Source organism: Jaculus jaculus, chromosome 17 (assembly GCF_020740685.1).
Source record: "Jaculus jaculus isolate mJacJac1 chromosome 17, mJacJac1.mat.Y.cur, whole genome shotgun sequence".
Classification (NCBI taxonomy): Eukaryota; Metazoa; Chordata; class Mammalia; order Rodentia; family Dipodidae; genus Jaculus; species Jaculus jaculus.
In genome coordinates this window covers 21,950,548-21,971,597 of record NC_059118.1, presented here as the reverse complement: position 1 = coordinate 21,971,597, position 21,050 = coordinate 21,950,548, and the positions used below count along the sequence as shown (strand labels likewise).

General features: G+C 40.7%; 1 protein-coding gene across 1 annotated transcript in view; it reads left to right on the top strand.

Annotated features, from left to right (window-relative positions):
- Nucleotides 1-21,050, top strand: part of Mrpl3 (mitochondrial ribosomal protein L3) — a 40,826-nt gene that overhangs the window by 6,413 nt on the left and 13,363 nt on the right. The window contains exons 5-6 of the mRNA XM_004664325.2: nucleotides 5,624-5,723; nucleotides 8,629-8,689. Of these exons, the coding sequence (XP_004664382.2) occupies nucleotides 5,624-5,723; nucleotides 8,629-8,689 (161 nt within the window). The remainder of the gene's footprint in view (nucleotides 1-5,623; nucleotides 5,724-8,628; nucleotides 8,690-21,050) is intronic.

The window sequence follows — 21,050 nt, the reverse complement described above, 5'->3', positions numbered from 1 at the left end:
GACCAGTGGCAAACATGGTGTTCCTCTGTTGCTCATCCATGTGCTCTTTGAGACACAGCCTCCCTTAATGCAAAACTGTAGTTTTTGTGAACCTCAGGGAATCTCCCTGTCTATCCTCTGGTCTCGGCTCCCCACAGGATTGGAATTCCAGGAATGCCTGGCTGTGCCCTGCTTTTTATATGGGCCCTGAGGAATTAGACTCTGACCCTCAGCTTATGACAAGTGCCCTTACCCACTTTAGTAAAGCTTTGTGGTAGAATCTGTCCTGCTGTTAATTCTTTTATTGATTTATCTATTTGTGTATGTGTCTATGGGCATGCCAGGTCTCTTGCAGCTGCAAATGATTGGTGCAAGATACTTGTACCACTTTTTGTGCCTAGCTTTACACGGATGACTTGGGAATTGAACCTGAGGCTTCAGGCTTTGCAGACAAGCACCTTTAACCTGTAAGCCATTTTCTCAGCCCCTGATATTAATTCTTGATGGTTAACAAACTTAGGTTTGAAATAATTCCATAATAAAAACACAATGAGTTTTTATTTACTTATTATTTGAGAGAGAGAGAGCCTTAACCACAAGCCATCTCTCCAGCCCCACAATGAGATTTTTATGGGAAATGTTAAAAATAACAAATGTGTGAATTTTTCAGTTTTGTAAATATGCATAAATATGTACCAGACTTTGTGAATAATTCCTTGATTTGACAGGCTTTTCTGTTTCCTAATTAAGCTTTGTGTCTAGAATGACTAGTATCATTTTGATTTTCATTACCAACTTTGTAAATTCATGATGTGAAGGCCCTGCTATCTATAAACGAAGCATCATCTTGGGCCAGTTTATTCTGTTGGGCCAGTTTATTCTGCTCCTGAGTCTTCGTAGGTGTGCTCTGAGTCTGCTTTAGTGTGGAGCTCTCAGTAGCTTCTGGATTTCTGCTTTGGTGTGTGTGAGCATCCTCGGTGTCCGTCGCTATCACCCTAGCCCAGGTTGTTGGACTCACCTTGGAAGCAGAATTCTTGTTCATCTCACCAGTTCCTCTGTGGTTTCACCTAGGCCCTAGCTGCTGTGTGAGGGGCAGCTCATCGCCACCTAGGGAGTTCACCATCCTTGTCTTGTTGATAGTTTTTGCTTGTCCTCTTGAACACCTGTCTTTTACTCATAAAAACAGGGAATAAGGGCTGGAGAGATAGCTTAACAGTTAAGGTGCTTGCTGCAAAGCCTAAAGATCCATGTTCAATTCCCTAGTACCCATGTAAAGCCAGATGCACAAAGTGGTGTATGCATCTAGAGTTTGTTTGCAGTGGCTAGAGGCCCTGGTATGCCCATATTTGTTCTCGTTCTCTCTCTCTCTCTCTCTCTCCTCTCTCAAGTAAAAAATAAATAAAATATAAACACTGGACTCATAAAAAACAGGGAATAAGATTTGATAGTTAGGGCTGACAGGTGGCTCAGTGGTTAAAGGCACTTGCTTGTATAGCTTGCTGGCTGGAATTTAATCCCAAGCTACCCACATAAGCCAGATGCAGAAAAGTGGCATAAGTGTCTGGCGTTTAATTTAGTGACAAGAGCACCCCCCCATACAAATTAGTAATTTAAAAAAGATTTGGGGCTGGAGAAATGGCTTAGTGTGGTACTTGCCTGTAAAGCCTAATAACCCAGAATTGATTCCCCAGTGCCCACATAAGGCCAGATGCACAAGGTGGCGCATGCATCTGGAATTTGTTTACAGTGACTGAAGTCCTTGGTGGCCCTTTCTCTCCTCTCCTCTCCTCCTCTTTTCTCTCCTTTCCTCTCTCCTCTCCTCTGTTCTTGCAATTAAATAAATATTTTTAAAAGATTTGATAGCTTAGTCTATGAATTTTCTTCCAATTCTGAAAGTCACTTTGCTTTTCTGAATCTTTTAGTTATCAGGAAAAAAATACATTTATAGATGTACCTGATTGAGCTGAAGAGATGGTTCAGCACTTAAGGCCTTTGCCTGCAAAGCCTGATGATCTGGGTCTGATTCCCCAGTACCCATGTAAAGCCAGATGCACAAAATAGAACATGTATCTGGAGCCCAGTTGCAGTGGCTAGAGGCCTTGGTGCACCCATATTCATTCATTCATTCATTCATCTCTGTCTCCCTCTCTGTGTGTGTGTGTGTGTTTCTCTCCCTCTCTGTTTGCAAATAAATACAAATAAATTAAAAAAAAATACATAGCCAGGTATGGTGATGCACACCTTTAATCACAGCGCTCAGGAGACAGAGGTAGGAGGATCGTTTGGAGTTCAAAGCCAGACTGAGACTACATAGTAAGTTCCAGGTCAGCCTGAGTTAGAGTGAGACCCTACCTCCAAAAAAAATATGAGTAAATAAATAAATGTACCTGAGAGCTCAATTTAATGTATGCCATTTTACTTAGTATTGTAGGTAAAATTTTATGAGGGGAATACGAGTAATATTGTCATAATATTATTATTTAAAATGTTAATAGAAATGATAGTACTTCATGTTTCCACTCAAGACTGTGGTCCACACCTTTTTAGCTAATTCTTCTATCTTTAATGGATATGCATATACCTCTGTGGTAAGATATGGAGTTCTTGGGCATGGGCCCAAGAGTGATTACCTGGGTCATATGTGGTAGATTTGAGTGCTGAATTCTTACATTGTGGTATATGTTGACCTACTCTGATTACATGACCTTTAAAAACCATTCACTTCTCAGGATACTGTTAGGGAAAAGGGAAAGATCAGGGTGGGGTAAAGGAGGCCAGCGGAGGTCATGATCAAAAACATGCATATATGCAATTGTTAGAACAAATTCCACTACTTTATAGTTAGCGTATGCTAAGAGGAACAAAAACTACACATTTCTCCATTTAATTTTTTTATTGAGTAGAAAGTTTGGATGGACACATAATGTGTAAGTACTATTTCCCTGCCCCCATTTCACTGAGGGCCCTCCTCAGTGGGATTGTTGATATTTATAAGTAAAGCATTTTTGTTTGAAAAAAGGTTTTCCAGAATAAAAATATACATACTTTTTTCATCTTTTAGCCTTCAGGGAAACTACGGATACATTTATTATAGAGGAGTTTTGTGTTTATTTACTCATTTGGTTATCTTACAAGACCTGTGAATATAAAATATTGAATAGTTGAGCTTTCAAAAATAAGTTGATTAAATCAGTTTTATTTATAATAGGGCTACAGCTGTTTTAAAGGATGTATATCTCCAAGAAATTAGACCAGTTTGCTTTGGCTATTTTTGTACCTTATAAATGAAAATTGATGTGGTACATGTTTTTGAATAAGAACATTAAATGGCCTTAAAAGTTGATTGAATCAATTCATCTTAGGAACAGAAAAGCATCTTCCTTGTGGAGAAGATAATTGTAGAGAACCTTTGAAGAAGGGGGGATGCATTCCATCTGTGGGACTATCCAAGTGTGACAATGCTGTCAGTCTCTTATGGTGCTGTTTGAAATCATTTATTTGGAAGTTTAAAAGAGAGAAAACACAACTGCTACACTGATTCTGGCTTTAGCTTAACTTGAACATTTGTTTTTTTCTCATGAATGAGGCCTAATTAATTTTACAAAATTGTGATTTTAACCGAAACAGTTACTCAAATTTAGTGAAACTGAAAGATATTTAAGAAGTATATGTTACCTTCGTTCTTTGCATCCTTTAGTCTAGAGTTACTTGAGATGTTCATTTTATCTATTGTATACTACCCAGAAATAATATTTTTCTTAAGTTCTTAGTATATTCTAAAGCCAATTCTAATAAAATAATATGCTTTTTAAATCAAATGGAATATGTGAATTCAAAAGTAAATTTGATTTTGATTACAGACCACTGTTGTTTCAGTTTTCATAATAGTTTTGTTTCTTCTGGATTTGTTTATCCTGAAATCAGAAACTGTTAGATCACAAATACATTAATATTGCATACCAAGAACTGGTCCACAGAAGAGGAGAAAGGAAAAGTAGGGTGACTTGGAAAGACAAACTTCGAACCAGATGTGTGCTTGTTTGTGTCTGTTCCCCAGCCCCTGCTCACACTCCCTCATTATTTAGCACACCAGTAGTGGGGCTCTAAAGTTAGAACCTAGATGAAAGTGCTTCCAGAGGCTGGGGAACAACCGCGGCTGAGACAGTCTCTGCCTGCGGGAAGCCTACATGTTGGCGGATTTAGGGGAAGATTAGCGGACAGATGGAGTAAATTCTTGAAGGAGTGACGAAAGTCAGTTGAGGGGTTGGCAAGTGACAGAAAGTGGTGCTATTTTAGACAAAGTACTTCAGGAGAGGTAAGGTGCCAGTAAATTGGGATATGGAAACTTGGACTACTTAGGAGGTTGTTGAAACAATCCGGGCACAAGATGATGGTAAAAAGTGGTTCTAAGCAAAGGGCTCATAGCATGGGCTCATTATTGTTGAGATGGGATTTTCATGTAGCCCAGAACAGCTTTAAACTGATCCTCCGCCTCCACTGCCCAAGTGCTGGTAGTGCAGGCATACTCCACTGTGCCCAGTAAAGGCTCTCAAGTGAGCCCAGAGAGCACTGCCAGTTGAACCACACCCAGTGCTGGGGTTTTCTTTCTTTCTTTTTTCTTTTTTGTTTTGTTTTGTTTTGTTTTGTTTTGTTTTGTTTTGTTTTGTTTTGTTTTGTTTTTTGAGGTAGGGTCTCACTCTACCCAAGCTGACCTGGAATCCACTATGGAGTCTCAGGGTGGGCTCGAACTCATAGCAATCCTCCTATCTCTGCCTCCCGAGTGCTGGGATTAAAGGCGTGCATCACCATGCCTGGCTAACACTAACATTTTCTAAAAAGTTCCCCATGAGCATTTCATGTGAGTCACATGTGGGGTAGGAGGAGGGCAGTGGAAGAATGCTGGGCCAGGCAGTTTGACTGACTTGGTAAGACCATGGAAAAGTTCTGGTGGTTCTTCTATTTGACCGGCTCACAGGGAGGAGGGAGAGGGAGCAGTGCTGCCTGTGGTGGAATAGCCACGTTGGGCCGTGTGGGCAAGATTACCCGTGGGAATGTAGGTTGGTCAGGCCTGGGACCTCTCATGCTCTCTTCTAGTTGCTTCAGTAAGCAGCCGGGGCCAGGTTCTTGACAGACCTCGGTCAGGATTTACATATAAGCAGCATAGCTCTTGTTTCCTTTCCTGCAGAACAAAGGTCTTTCCTAGGAGCTGGGATGTGAGTCACTTGGTAGAGGGCTTATCTAGCATACAGGCATAGTGGAGCACACTTAAAATTCAGCATTTGGGAAGTAGAGGCAGGAGAATCTGAAGTTCAAGTTCCAGTACATAATAAGTTCAAGACCAACCTAGGATTAGTGAGGTACTGTCTCATACATACATACAAACAAACAAGGTCTTTCCTGTTGTACTATTTTTGAAACATTGTGTCCATGGTTGGATTATAAGTAAGGTAATTATTCATAGATATAGAATAGATTTTAGATAATAAACCTTACCTCCCTTAAATAAGGGTGTTTAGATACCGTTGTTTCAATAGGGAAATAGTGTTTTTCCCCCCATGATGTTAATAACCTAATTTGAATCTTTGCATGCAAGCCCAACTATAGTGCTTAACGTGTTCCTTGTGTGTTACTGCTTTTCCTCTAGAAACCTCCATCTATACTGGAATTTTACCAAGAACTTGGATTGCCGCCAAAACAGATGGTTAAAACCTTTCGTGTAACAGATAATGCTGTAATTAAGCCAGGTAATCAGAGGTCGGGGGAAGGGAGGTAAAAATACCCATGTGTGTGATTTGAGTAAAGCTAAATCCAAAGTACAGAATCCCAAACACTTATTCTTGAATGTAAAACCACTCCGATGTAATCACTGGCAGCAAGCAGGCCTCTGTGTCTGGTGAGTGGTGGAAGCTGGAGGGCACACTTTGTTTCCATGAGAGGCAGGAACTCTTTATTTTTATTTTTTAAACCAGAGTTTCACATTTTTAAGAAGCCTTTCAAATCAGTGTTGTAGCTTTGCAAGTGCATTCATTGTGCACAGGCCAGGCTGACATCCTGCTCAGTGAAGAAGGGCTGCGCCCTCCTTAGAGAAGAAGGAACAGCCCGGATGTGAGAGTGACCGGCCGTAGCCCCAGTGCTGACACTCTGATTTGAAACATCCCCAAATCGTACCTCCTCGTGACCTCCTAAAACGTCAGATTCAGCAGGTGACTGTATTGACTCACATGGTTACCAGAGTACATGTGGAGGTTCATGAATAGCTCCTGGGTTCTTGATTTGAGTTCTGACAGGAAGACAGGAAATTGTTTTTAAGTTCAATTTTTATAACTTGAAGGCAAAATAAATGGAATTAACTAGCAAATGCAAAAATTACTTAGCCGGGTGTGGTGGCACACGCCTTTAATCCCACCACTCGGGAGGGGAGGCAGAGGTAGGAGGATCGCCATGAGTTCAAGGCCACCCTGAGATTACAGAGTGAATTCCAGGTCAGCCTGAGGTAGAGTGAAACCCTACCTCAAAAACCAAAAAAAAAAAAAAAAAGATTCTTGTGTCACTGTATACTAGGCTGATTTATAATAAGCATATTTTAAAGAGAAGGTAGTTCTAAAGTACTTGGCTGTGTACGAGCAATTATAAATCTGTTTGATATTAACACATCTAACTTTCTTAAATTCATGTTTAGGAATAGTAATAAAAGTTAAGTCCACAATAACTTTTTTTTTTTCTGGTTTTTCAAGGTAGGATCTTGCTGTAGCCCAGGCTGACCTGGAATTCACTGTGCAGTCTCAGGCTGGCCTTGAACTCACAGTGATCTTTTTACCTCTGCCTCCCAAGTGCTAGCGTTAAAGGCATGCATCACCATGCTGGGCTACACAGTAACTTTTTTTAAGGCAGTGTCTCACTCTGTAGTCCAGGCGGGTCTTAATCTCATGGCACTCCTCCTACTAGAGCTTCCTGAGTGCTGGGATTAAAGTCATGTGCCACCACACACAGCCACAATAGGTTTTGCTATAGCACTAACCATATGAAATTATGTTTGGGACAAAAATGGTCAAATTGCAGTTCAAGTCATTTATCCTTATAAAATCATGGTTTGTTGTATACCTCCCCCATTTTAAATAAATATTTTAATTGGAAGCCGGGCGTGGTGGCGCACGCCTTTAATCCCAGCACTCAGGAGGCAGAGGTAGGAGGATCGCTGTGAGTTCGAAGCCACCCTGAGACTCCATAGTGAATTCCAGGTCAGCCTGGGCCAGAGACCCTACTTCAAAAAACTAAAAAAAAAAAATTTAATTGACAAATCATAATTGTATTCATTTACAGGGTATAGTATGATGTTTTTATAAATATAGATAATATGTAGTCCATATTTTTTCTTCTTTTAACATTATTGCTTTTCCCATACAAATGTAGGTTAGTACTACCTTAAAGGAGGCTGTCCTTTGAAATCCTACTATACTTTTGTGTCCATACTAATTAAAGCTGAAACCAACTTGAAAATAAACTCTTTTTCATTGGTTCCTGGGTTTCTTTTTCTTTTTATTTATTTATTTGAGAGAGACAGAAAGAGAGAGAATTGGCACTCCAGGACCTCCTCACTGCAAACAAACTCCATATGCATGTACAACATTTTTTGCTGGCTTTACATAGATGCTGGGGAATCACACCCAACCTGTCAAGTGTTGTAAGCAATCACCTTTAACCACTAAGACATCTGTCTAGCCAGGTTCCTGGTTTTATCATTTCTTTCTTTAAAAAAAAAAAAATTGTTTGAGAAAGTAATATTGATTCTTCACCAAGATGATAAGTTTCTTGAGGTCAGGGTCCATGTCTTAAATGCCCTGAACATCATGTTAACTGCCAAATTAAATAGTTCTCATGAATGCTGTTTTCAAATTCTTATGAAAATGTTACGAAGGGCTTTATCACAAAATTTTTAATTCTTTTAAATAATGTATTTCTCGATATATTAGAATAGGTTTTTACTTACATACAAAAAAAACTCTTTTGCAAATGTTTCTATATGGAATTAGGAGCATCAGGCCAGGAGACAGCTCTCTGGATAAAGCACTTGCCATGCAGCACCTGAGTTTAGATCTCCTGACCCCACATTAGAAAACCAGAAGCTTTTTGTAATTCTGGTGCACCTATGGCAAGAAGGGAGTCAGAGACAGAATTTCCCAGAAGCTTATGGACCAGCAAGCCTGGAAAAAGAAAGCAGTGGAAACCACTGAGGGCCCTTCTCAGAAATGGGGTAAAGGACAAGGGCCACCCAGAAAGTTGTCCTAACCTCCACGGGTGTGGTGTTGTGAGCATGCACCCACACATAATATGCACACACACTCAAGGAAAGAAAGACACAGAAGAAAAAGAAAGGTAAAGAGGGTGGAAGGGGGTAGATAGGAGTATCCATAATGGCAGATTTTGACAAATCCAAAAACTTGGGCACATACTAGAAGAACTATTTTTTACTGGTCAGCAACCAGTACACACCAAAACCTGAGTCCTGTGTGAGCTTCATATGAACATCATACATGCCTTCATCATGGTCCAGCATAAGGGGGATCAGAAGGGCTTCCTGGAAAGGGGTTGTGGGTAGCACAGAACGTCTTTGCTGATGATCAACAGGGATCTTCATTTGTTTTCATAAAGGCACTCCTCTTTATGCTGCTCACTTCCGTCCAGGACAGTACGTGGACGTCACAGCTAAGACGTAGGTACTCTGCTTCCACCTTTCCTCTTTGATTGATTAAAGAAAACCGTGAGTCTCTAAAGCTGCTGATGACACTGGCTTTAAAGTTGCACTGGATTAGTTTTATTTGAACAGCTTAGATCAAGTGGACTGAGGTGTATGTTTCTTGAAATGGGTCTAACAGAAAGGTCACATACATAGTTCTTTCTAGATTGAAGACCAAACACATCAAATGGCTTGCTGTAGAAATATTTGAGCAGTGCTGACGGACTTTGGAGTGTTTGTGTGGTGTACTTTGGGGCTGTTCTTTCCAATTGTAGTAAATAGTTAAATTAGGAAGATTTTGTACTATTTGTGGAAGTGGTTGACATGTTTGTTTTCTCAGCATAGTGGCAAAACACAATTGTTTTATGAGAAACTGGGAAAAGAAGTCTCACACCTTAGGTCTTCAGTACTATAGTATTTTACTCCTTAGTGCTGGGTTAAGTGAGCTTCAGCCATGACAGCAAAACAACCATAACAAGCTGTGATTTCATGGATGTCAACGTTAATTGTCTCTAATAGAAATGCTGGCTTTCAAGTCAAATTCAGACTGGACAGTAGTATTTTTGGTACCAATGCCTTTTCATACTTAAACTCTCTTTACAAGTGCCATGTTCTTCAGAAAACATGTAGATCTTAGAGAATAACTAGCTTTCCAAAAACTAGTTGAGCTGATCATGGTGGCACATGCCTTTAATCCCAGCACTCAGGAGGCAGAGGTAGGAGGATCACCATGAGTTCAAGGCCACCCTGAGACTACATAGTAAGTTCCAAGTCAGCCTGGGCCAGAGTGAAACCCTTCCACGAAAAAAAAAAAAAAGGAAGGACCTCAATGGAATGAGGTGGGGGTGAAGGGACAGAAAAAATAAAAAAAAATTTTTAAATGATCGCCTTCTTTTGAAAAACATGGGCCTCTTATTACTCATATTGTATTTAGTATAAAACTGAAAATTGCTTTGTTAAATAATTGGCTTCATTTTTCTTTTCATTAAAAAAGGAGAAAAAATGGATGGTTAGTCTGCACTTATTTTGAGTAGCTCAGTTATTTTCCTCTTACCTTCAGTTTTAATTGCTAGGTTAAACATAGTGTAGAAATAAGTAGCCAAGTTAATTTTAAAATATTAAAAGGAGAAAACACGGTCTACTAAAAGAAAATACAATGTTAATATGATCTTACTTTGGGAGTGGAATTTCAGGCAGTTTTTTAAAGTTGCAGGTGAGCAGGGTGTGGTGGCACATAGCTGTTATCCCAACATGTGGGAATTGGGACAGGAGGATCAGAAGTTTAAGGCCACCCTGGGCTACATGAAGCTATGTCTCAAAAGAAAGGAGAGAAGGGACTGAGACAAAGAAGAAGCCACAAAAAGAACTGGAACTATATTCTGTCATGTTTAGGGGACGTGTTGGAGTCTGCCTCTGAGGATATGAAGAGCAGGAGTGATGGTGGTATATCCATACGGTGGGCACAGAGGGCACTTTTCTGTAGGTATTTTATTGGACTCTGACTTCATGGCCATGACTGAAGTAATTTGTTTCTGCTTGTACAGAATTACTTAATTAATACTCAGCTATTTAAAGTGTGAAGTCCATACTGAAGTTTTTAGAAGGCAGCTTTTTCTATGATTTGTTTGATTTTCTTTTTGGAAAAGGAAAATCTAAAAATCATTCTGTAAGCCTAGGCTAATTGGAATGGCCCATATATTTTCAGGCATAATCTTATATTGAAGTTGTCTTTAGGGCTGGAGGGATGGCTTAACAGTTAAGGCACTTGCCTACAAAGCCTGAGGGTCCCAGGTTCAATTTCCCAGTACCCAAGTAAAGCTAGATGCATAAGGTGGCACATGTATCTGGAGTTCATTTGCAGTGGCTAGAGGCCCTGGTATGCCCATTCTCTCTGCTTCTTGAAAAGAAAAAAGGAAGGAAGGAGGAAGGGGAAGAAAAGAAAGAGAGGGAAAAGAAGGGAGGGAGGGAAAGAAAGAGAAAGAATAAAGTTGTCTTTAAATTCATGACTTTGAAATAAAGATGGCAAAATGGTCATTTTTCTGGATAATGTTCCACTTAGTCAAAATGTCAAAATAGAAAAAATGGTCACTTGCCTGAGTAATGTTCTCCTTAGTAGTAAAATTTAAACCCATGGCATAAGGGAAATACAGTCTTTAATAGACTGCCCTTGCACAGTCACGGAAGCTCGGCTCATTTGGGCTTTCATTAAAGGGTGTAAAGGAGCACTGTTACCCAACTCAGGCTTACAGGAGGTAGTTAGAAGATCAGGTATGGCCTGGTGGTGTTGCTCAGGGGGTAGAATGCCTGCCTAGCTTGTGTAAAACCCTGATTTAATCCCCAGAATGGCGTAAAACTTGGGCGTAGTGGCATACACCTGTAACCCCAGCATTTGGGTGGTGGAGACAGGAGGATTGGAAGTTTGAGGTCATCCTCAGCTCTCCAGGGAGTTTGAGGCCAGCCTGAGCATTATGAGATTCTGTCTAGGAAAAAAAATGGAAGGCAGGGAAAGAGGGAGGGAGGGAAAGAAGGAAGGAGAGAAAAGAAAGCCAAGAGGGTCTTAGAAGAACAAGGACTCTGGGTTTTATGCCTCGCACTGCTCTTTGTTGGGGTGCGAGCAGCCTGCACACCACCAGAAACCCTGTGTACTGATTGCTGCTCTTCTGATTGGCTCAGGTTTTATAAGCTGTGAGAGGACAAAGCAAGGTGTGTGCTGCCCTCACAATATAATGCTCTCCTATTCTGTTTTTATTCTTAATAAATAACTACTAGCTACTCAGAGCATAAGTTGGTAAACATTGATGAAACAGTCATCAACGAGTAGTTCATTGATAGAGACATAGTATCTGAAAAATAATTCCCTTGTAAGTCATTCAAAGTGGATGTTTTTCAAATAAAGGCTAGGACGGGTTGGAGGGATAGCTTAGCAGTTAAGGTGTTTGCCTGCAAAGCCAAAGGACCCAGGTTCGATTCCCCAGGATCCACGTTAGCCAGATGCACAAGGGGGCACACATGTATGGAATTCATTTGCAGTGGCTGGAGGCCCTGGTGTGCCCATTTCTGTTTCTCCGCGCCCCCCCCCCCTTTCTCCGTCAAATAAATAAAATTTAAAAAATAAAGGCTAGGACTGGAGAGGTGGCTCAACGTCAAAAGCACTTGCTTGTAAAGCCTGCTGACCCAGATTCAACTCCCCAGTGCCACATAAAGCCAGATACACAAAGTGGCTCATGTGTCGTGTGTGCAGCAACAAGAGATCCTGGTGTACACACGTATTCTGTCTCTCCTTGTAAATACATAACTTTTTTTTTTAATTTGGACTAGAATTTGGAAGGGAGTATTTTATGTGTGTATTTTATTTTGTTGGTGAAAAGCAGTTTTTAAAGTCGATATCTACAATTGCCTCCCTATTCTTTAAGTCTACCTAGCAGCAGCCTTTCAATCAGGTCAGCAAGCCAAGGCCTAGTAAATGAGAGGCAGTCTAGTGCTCTGGCTAAAGGGACTTGGCCGCTTAGTAGCTCTGCAACCTACACTAGTTTCTTAGCTTCCTTATTACATTAGCTCCAACGTCAACAATATTACAAGTTAGCTTAGGCATATTCTCTGCTGTCACCATGGTTGATAGTGCTACTTTTTGTGTAAAATTTTAAAGTTCTGTGTTGCATTTTAAATTCATAGAAAACACGAAGTCATTAGGAACTCAATTCTGGTATTTTCTGATGCATCATCCTTTTGAGTTTGTTTTTGCTTTTGTTTTTCAAGGCAGGGTCTCACTGTAGCCCAGGCTGACCTGGAATTCACTCTGTAGTCTCAGTGTGTCCACAAACTCACAGTGATCCTCTGACCTCTGCCTCCCGAGTGCTGGGATTAAAGGTGGGCGCTATGCCCGTCTACATCAGGTATCTTTTAACTAATTGTATATAGCAAACTAGTCTTTACAGAATGGTCTCAAATTCTAAAATCACATATGGTACTACATCTAGAATTTACAGGGTAATGACAAAGGATGCCCTTGAAATAGCTTCATGCCTTTGATTTGCTGGGATATTTTTACATTTTTGTCCTAATGTATTTCTTAGAAGACAGTATGGCCTATGTTGAAGGTATGGCCAGCTAGATGTTTACATTGGCCAGGAATTTGGCCCTGAGAAAGTAGCTTAACTTGTCTGGATTTAGATTCTGTCATCTGGAACATGAGATCAGAGGACTAGATAGCGTCTAAAGTTTTTTTCATCTTTCCAAGTGGCCTAACCTGCCCTTGCCTGAACTCATGAACCCAGGAGGGACCTGCAGTTCTCATCACTGAAGAACCAGCATGATGGGACAGCTGCACCGAGCTGCTGTGGCTCTCTTCATGCTTTTGCAGGATTCATTATTGGCGTTTTCTCTTTCTGAGAAGAGTGGCTCTACTCAGGACAGCAGATGTAGCATACTGAGTATGTTTAGGATAGCCAGGAAATCGAAGGAGTCACTGCGCAGTTGACTCTTTCGTATACTATCAAGCGAGCTGGATTTGATGTCACAGGGGAGCTGTAGGCAACCTGCTCAGCATACTCTAGGTGATAAAAATGTTCCACATACTGATGATGAGCACTTTAGACAGACAGCAAAACCTGTGTGTCAGGCCGTGTTGTCACTAACTCAGTTACATCTATATGGATGTTGCAGGAGAGCTTCTGACCACATTGACGAACACAGAACTGTGCACCAGTGATCAGCCACACTGAACTGGGGAAATGTTGATTCAAGCTTTATAAGGTTCTATAGAACTGCTGTGTTTTGGAAATGTATAGAGATTAAATTTATGAATGATTTGTTGAAACAAGATGCTATACTTAAAAATGAAAATGTGCCAAGCCCAGTTCTCTGCAGAAGGATCATTGCGAGTTTGAAGCCAGCCTGGGCTACATACAGGGTGAGACCCTTTCTCAAAAATGTATCTCTTAGGACTGGAAAGATGGCTTAGTGGTTAAGCACTTGCCTGTGAAGCCTCAGGACCCCAATTCAAGGCTCAATTCCCCAGGATCTGCATAAGCCAGATGCACAAGGTGGCTCATGTATCTGGAGTTCGTTTGCTGTGGCTGGAGGCCCTGGTGCACTCATTCTCTCTGTCACTCTCCAATAAATAAATAAAAATAAATGAAACTTTAAGAAAATACATCTCACACAGTGTTTCTACCATATTTGATCATTATGAGTTAAATGCTAATTCTGAGGAAGATAATAAATTTGCTAATACTGTCCTCAAATCTAATATGTAATTGAGGATGACCTTGAACTTCTGATCCTCCTGCCTCCTCCTCTTGAATACTAGAATTACAGAGGTGTGACCAAGCCTGGTATATGTAGCACTGAGGACTGAACCAAGGGCTTCTTGCACGCTAGATAAGAACTCTGCCTACTGAGCTAGATCCCAAGCCCACCTTTTTTTTTTTAACTCAACAATACTTTTTCATAGTTAAAAATTTCATCTTAAATCAGTTCTTGGTGATTTATGTAAATAAAGACCCAGTTTTGATGAGGGATAAGAGCTGAAGTGAGTCTCTTTCTTTGTGATATTTACATATTTATTTACTTATTTTTTTGTTTGTTTTGTTTTTTTCAAGGTAGGGCCTCACTCTAACCTGAAATTCATTCTTTACCTTCAGGTTAGCCTCAAACTCACAGAGATCCGCCTGCCTCAGCCTTCCAAGTACTGGGATCAAAAGCATACACTGCCATGCCCAGCTTCCGTGTGATATTTAAACATAGTGAGGCTGAACTTAAACCAGTGGTTTCTTCTCTCTCCCACCCCATGCTTAAACTTTTATTTACTAAATGTAAAAATATGACCTTATCTTGGGGTGTCCTTGAGAAAAGTTAAGAGTCCTCTCCACTTAGTTTTTGAGAGGTTTCTGAGGGGTTCTCTACAAGCCCCATAAACTGTTAGAGCAGAAATCAGGTGAAGTTTGTACTTAATTTAGAAATGGTTCTGTTTGAAAACTGTCTACTTAAAATCATGGATTTCTTTCAAGAAAGACCTAAGTGTTGTGCAGGTGATACAGTCCTTGTTCAAAACCACTTCCTGGTTTTTCATGCAGCAATAGCAAGATGGACAGCACAGTACGAAGGGTGTGTGAGGCAGAGGGAAGAGGGTGCATGAACAAAGGCCTCCACTAGACTAGGATTTGTGGTGGCTGATGTAAAAGTTGTAACAGGCCTCACATGCACTAAGCTAAACACTTTACTGTGGAACTATCCAAGGTTGCAGACAAGCTTATTTGCTGTTTTGTGTTGTTATTCCTGTTCAGCATTTTAAAATAAGAGACAGGCCTGTATGACGAGATTGTCATCCTTGGGAAGTTCTCTGAACTAGCAGTGGCATAGCCTGCAGAGAAGGAGATGTTGGCTCTGGGTTTTTGTTTGTTTGTTTTGAGGGGATTGTTTAATTTGTTTTTTTTTTTCAAGTCAGGGTCTCACTCTAGCCCCGGCTGACCTGGAACTCACTCTGCAGTCTCAGGCTGGTTTTGTACTCACAGAGATGCTCCTACCTCTGCCTCCCTTCCCAAGTGCTGGGATTAAAGATGGATGCCACCACGCCAGTCCTGAGATGTTTGCTTTGTGCTGAACCACTGATTGGCTGAGGCACCTGGTACATTATGGAACCACAGGGCAGCAGAATTCTTGAATGACAATTTTGTAGAATTCCAGCTTATTTTAGTAACTTCAGGGTCCATAGACTTTCTCAAAGAGCTTGGTCGAGTAACTATTTGAGGTCTGCAAATATTGTGGTGTCTTGCAATTACTCATTCTGCCATTAAAAGCTATAACACAGTATAGGCAATAATGCATTTCTGTAGTCCAATAAAATCTTACAGAAACAGGTGGCCCATGCAGGTCATAGTATTCCAGTCCGTATCTTAGATTATAGTGAGAAAAGAAGGAGCAGCAGGACTCACTGTCTTTCTCTCCATGGAACATTAAGTACACAGGGCATTAAGGAAACAAAATTAGGCAGTGATCATGGGATGGAGAGACAGGGTGGAAAGATAGAGGACAACTTTGTGAAGAGATCCTCCTTTAAAGGAGGACATGAAGTCTGAGCACTGCATATTTAATATTGAGGGGTTACTTTTTTTATAGGTTATGATAATAGTATTGACATTTTCTTTAAAAGGATTCTTGTCTTTCTGTCGTAGAATACTTATGAGTAAAATGATAGGATATCTAGAGTTTGCTTCCCAACAGTAGCTTGGAATTGCACAGAAGAGGGGCAGATGAAGCACATTACACCTGGAGTTGGTAATTGGCCTGAGTGATGGGTGCCTACAAGTCACAACTCTTTCATATGTTAAAATTTACATGGCAAATTTTATTTTACTGAAAATCATTTGCATTTTCAAGAAGTAACTACAGAGGAAGATAGAGTGTAGAGGTTGGTGGTAAATATGAGGAGAAGTGGTTTGAGAGAGAACTAGGGTGATTCAGGGAGAGAGAAAGATGCAAAAGCCAGTGGCAAAGAAGAGACTTGGGAGAAAGAGTTCACACGGAACTAAGAAGAAATGGCTTTTGGAAAAGGTATATGGTCACTCTACCTCATGGGCATCTTACCTTGTTCACAGTATGAGTACTGGTGAACATTGCCTTACAAAGTGCAAAGATACTTGATGGACTGCTTGAACCTGGGTGTTTGCTCCTGTGTCATAACACGACGAGGGATGCCATTCCCGTAGCAGTGATCTCTGGAGATCTACAGACTGCTGAGAAACATGAAACGATGCATTGCCTTCTGGAACATTCTTACAGTTACATCTGCAAGACCTTCTCCCTTTTTCTTCCTGTTCTTTTTAAGCTGAAAGGGGGCCTAGAGCATATTTGGAAACAAGAAAGAAGTCAGTCCTCTTTCTACACATGGCACAGCAGTGACCAGTAACAGATGTTGCACTGACTTCTCGAGGTACACACCAGACCACATGGAGCACATGGCCGTGTTCGTCATGCACGGAACATGTACAGAGGGCAGTGGATGAGGAAGAAGGGCAGTAGTCTTATAGATTAAACCTCACAGTTATTTAAAATAAATTTTGATACACTGTAATTACTCTAGAATTCTTGTTTTATATTTTATTTATATGCAAATAGAGAGGGACAATGAGAATAGGGACACTAAAGCCTCCCGCAGAGGGAGAATGAAAATGGTTGCACTAAGGCCTCTTGCCCCTGCAAATGAACTACAGACAAATGAACCACTTTGTGTATCTGGCTTTACATGTGTAGTGGGGAATTGAACCCAGGCCATCAGGCTCTCAGGCAAGTATCTTGTAACTGCTAAATGATCTCTCCAGCCCCCTCTAGAATTCTTTTTTTGTTTTTTGAGATAGGGTCTCACTGTCTAGCCCAGGCTAACGGAATTTACTATTTAGTCTCAGGGTGGCCTTGAACTCGGGGATCCTCCTACCTCTGCCTTCCAAGTGCTGGGATTAAAGGTGTGAGCCACTATGCCTGGCTCTAGAATTATTTTTTTTTTTTTGGTTTTTTTTTTTTTTTTTTTTTTTTTTTTTGGTTTTTCGAGGTAGGGTCTCACTCTGGTCCAGGCTGACCTGGAATTAACTCTGTCATCTCAGGGTGGCCTTGAACTCATGGCAATCCTCCTACCTCTGCCTCCCGAGTGCTGGGATTAAAGGCGTGCGCCACCATGCCCGGCTTTAGAATTATTTTTATGTTCTTATTTTCAGACTGAAGTTGAGATGTCTAAAATTATGTTCTTTCTTCCTAGTTTGAGCATTTTTATTTATTTCCATGACCATTAAAAACTACAGTGGGTCAGGCGTGGTGGCGCACGTCTTTAATCCCAGCAGAGGCAGAGATAGGAGGATTGCCCTGAGTTCTCGAGGCCACCCTGAGAATAATGGTGAATTCCAGGAGAGCCTGAGCTAAAGTGAAGCCCTACCTCGGGGAAAATAAATAAATAAATAAACTATAATGGGCAGCCTGACAAGGTGCTCACACCTATAACCCCAACACCTGGGTTGAGGCAAGAAGATTTCCTCCAGTTCAGGCAAGCCTGGCTACATAGCAGTTTTCAGCCAGTCTAGACTACAAAGTAAAACCTGTCTCAAAGAAAAGAGTTGTGAGGTAGTATATGTATTGTTATTTATAATTTTTCATAAAATCTTATCTTCTTTGACTTATTAAAATGTTATCTTTGAAATGTGCTTGGTATGCTAAGAAAAGACTAGTTCATTCTTGCTTTTGTTTTGCTTGTGTTCTCAAGTTGGATCAAAATTGGGGGATGTTCTAGAACAGTTACCTGCACCTCCCATGGACCAACAGGTGCCCTCTGTTCCCCAGGCACTGAATTAAGCCACTAATTTGCCATGTCATTTGTGTCTTGGCCCTTTGTTTAAAGGTTATTTACTGAGGAGGATCCCGATGTGCACAGTGTAACTGCACGATGCATTCCAGGCCTAGATTGAAAAACAGTCTGTAATTAGTTGACAAGATTAATTACTACTTTCAGAATGCCACTTTCATCCTGTAATCATTTACTCTTAAAATCAGCCCAATTATCTTCTGTAATTTACCTGGCTTGCATTTTATTTGTGCATCCAATCACTCTATCATATTAAGGAAGAGATCATCAGTTTGAGAACTCAGAAGATACTAACAAACTTCTACAAAGAATGGCCCATGTTCAAATATGGTCTTTTTTTTTTTTTTTTTTGAGACAGAGAAAGGGAAAGAGAAAGTGAGAATGGGTGTTCCAGGGCCTCAAGCCACTGCAAATAAACTCCAGATGCATGTACCACCATGTGCATCTGGCTTATGTGGGACCTAAAGAATCAAACCAGGTCCTTAGGCTTCCCAGGCATGTGCCTTAACCACTAAGCCATCTCACCAGCCCCAAATGTGGTCTTTAAAAACATATTCACTTAAGATTAGTGTTGCTAGTCTCTGTCTCCCTCTCTCCCTGTTTTTTAAATTTTTTATTTATTTACTTGAGAGAGAAGGAAGCAGATATATATAGAGAGAGAGATTGGGCATGCCAGAGCCTTCAACCATTGTAAATGAGCTCAAGACACCTGTACCACGTTGTGCATGTAGCTTAAGTGGGTCTTGGGGAATCGAACCTGAGTCCTTTGGCTTTGTAGGCAAGTGCCTTAACTGCTAAGCCATCTCTCCAGCCCCTCTCTCCCCCTCTTAAATGCCCTTTGCTAAGTGATAGAATAGGCCCAAATTCTTCTTTTGATGTGTCTCTTCTCATTTTAAAATTATTGTGGTTTTTACTTTATAATTATGCTCTAAAGTTCATATTGTGTGGGAAACATTGATTGAATTTCTTAAGTATATTATCAGTACACTTTTATTCTCTTCATAAATCTTAATATCTGGTTTTCCATTGAATATACATTAAATTTCTGTTTTATCTTTGATAGGAATATGCATTATTTTCAGTTATGGGAAAAACTTATGTATCAGTGTATTCACCTGACTAATTTGAAGAGTTATTTATAAACAAATTTCTATGTGTGATTTGATTATATATACCTGCTGGGCTCTATGTATAATTTATGATTGTTTTTATAATGAATTTTTTGATTTATCTAAAATCATTTTATTCATAGGGCTTTCTTCAATCTATTCCTGTCTGATAATTCTTTTTTAAACAAGTGCTTAGCAAAAAAGTTCTTGTAAAAATAGCCTTGTTTTCTTGTTCATTTTTATTTATTTTTTATTTGAGAGCAACAGACAGAGAAAGAGGCAGATATATAGAGAGAATGTGTGCGCCACCTTGTGCATCTGGCTAATGTGGGTCCTGAGGAATCGAGCCTCGAACTGGGGTCCTTAGACTTCACTGGCAAGCGCTTAACCGCTAAGCCATCTCTGCAGCCAAGCATTGTTTTCTTAATCTTTTCCTGTTTGTTCTTTTCATAATTGGCCTGAACTAATCATAACTAACTTTGTTGAAATTGCAGAACACCTCATTACACATATGTTCACAGGGTGGGGGAGGTGGCTCAGTGGATAGTGTGCTTGGTGTGCAAGCAGGAGGACCACTTTGGATCCCCAGAACCTACCTGAGTGCTTGGGGGTTGTGTGCAGCCCACAGCTGTAATCCTAGTGCTGGGCAGACAGACTGCGGATCCCTGGGGCAAATTGGCTAGTTAGACTGGTTGATTCCATGAGTTCTAGCCTCAGGTGAGAGGCCCTGCCTTACTAAATAGAGTGGAGAGTGGGAACAAAGATTCCTGATGTCAGCCTCTGGCCTGTGAACTTCCACACACAAACACATGCAGAAAATAAAATATATATTGAAATATTTTCCAGTGAAAATGAAGAATGTCTTTGCAAGCAAGTGCCTTTAGCCACTGAGCAATCTTCATCGTAAAAATATATAAAGATGTGTAGAGCATTCCTTGTACGGTTTCATGTGTGCTGATATGCTTGACGTTGAGATACTGTTTAGTAAGGCTTGAACCTTGCTATTGTTGCTTGTTTTTCTAGCTAACAGCATTTGAAATAAAGTATTTTCATTAAAAATGGGATTTTTAAGGTTAAGAAATTGTTCCTTTTTTTTTCATTACATTCTTATTCAAACCCAAGACCAAAATCCATTTGGTATCCTCTAAAATAAAACTTGTTCGGCATTTTCATTTTTTTAATTTAATGTTCTGTTATATGAGTTATCTGTTGCTGCCCAATATATTACCATAAAACTTAATAGCTTAAAACAAACATTTATTCGGTTCCTGTGGCCAGAAATTCTAGAACATCTTGCCAGCGTGTGTCTGGCTCGAGTTCTCCCAAAGGCTGCAGTCAAGTTATTCTCCAGGGCTCTTGGCACCTTGGGGCCCAGCATGAGAAAAATCACTTCCCAGGTCATTCGCATGGTCGTTGGCAGCCTTAGGGCCTCACCCATTGGCTGGCACTGTCCTGGTTGCATGCTTCGCCATAGGACAGTGAACACCATGATGACAGTTGGTTCCTCCAGAGCTTAACAAGTGAGAGTCCCAAGAGGGAAGCCAGTCCTGTCACCAAACCTCAGAAGTGCCCTCATCGTGTAGCCTTGTTTTGTTCATTAGAAGTGAGTCGTGGGTCTGCGCAGACTCAGGAAGAGGATTGAGCACGAGTACCGGGGGTGGGATCACCGGGGGTGGGATCGTGTGGTCCATCTTAATGGCTGGCTGCCTCTGTTGTAAGTGCTTTGAAACTGGCAGAGCTGTACCATCACTGTATCATCCCACAGGATTACAAGGGCGCAACCTCCTCTTCAGAGAAACCCCTTGTGTCCTTGCAAGTAATTTTGCTGTTGTCTTAAGTCTTGATCAAATCACTGCACCGAGTCAGACGGCGGTGGGGGGGG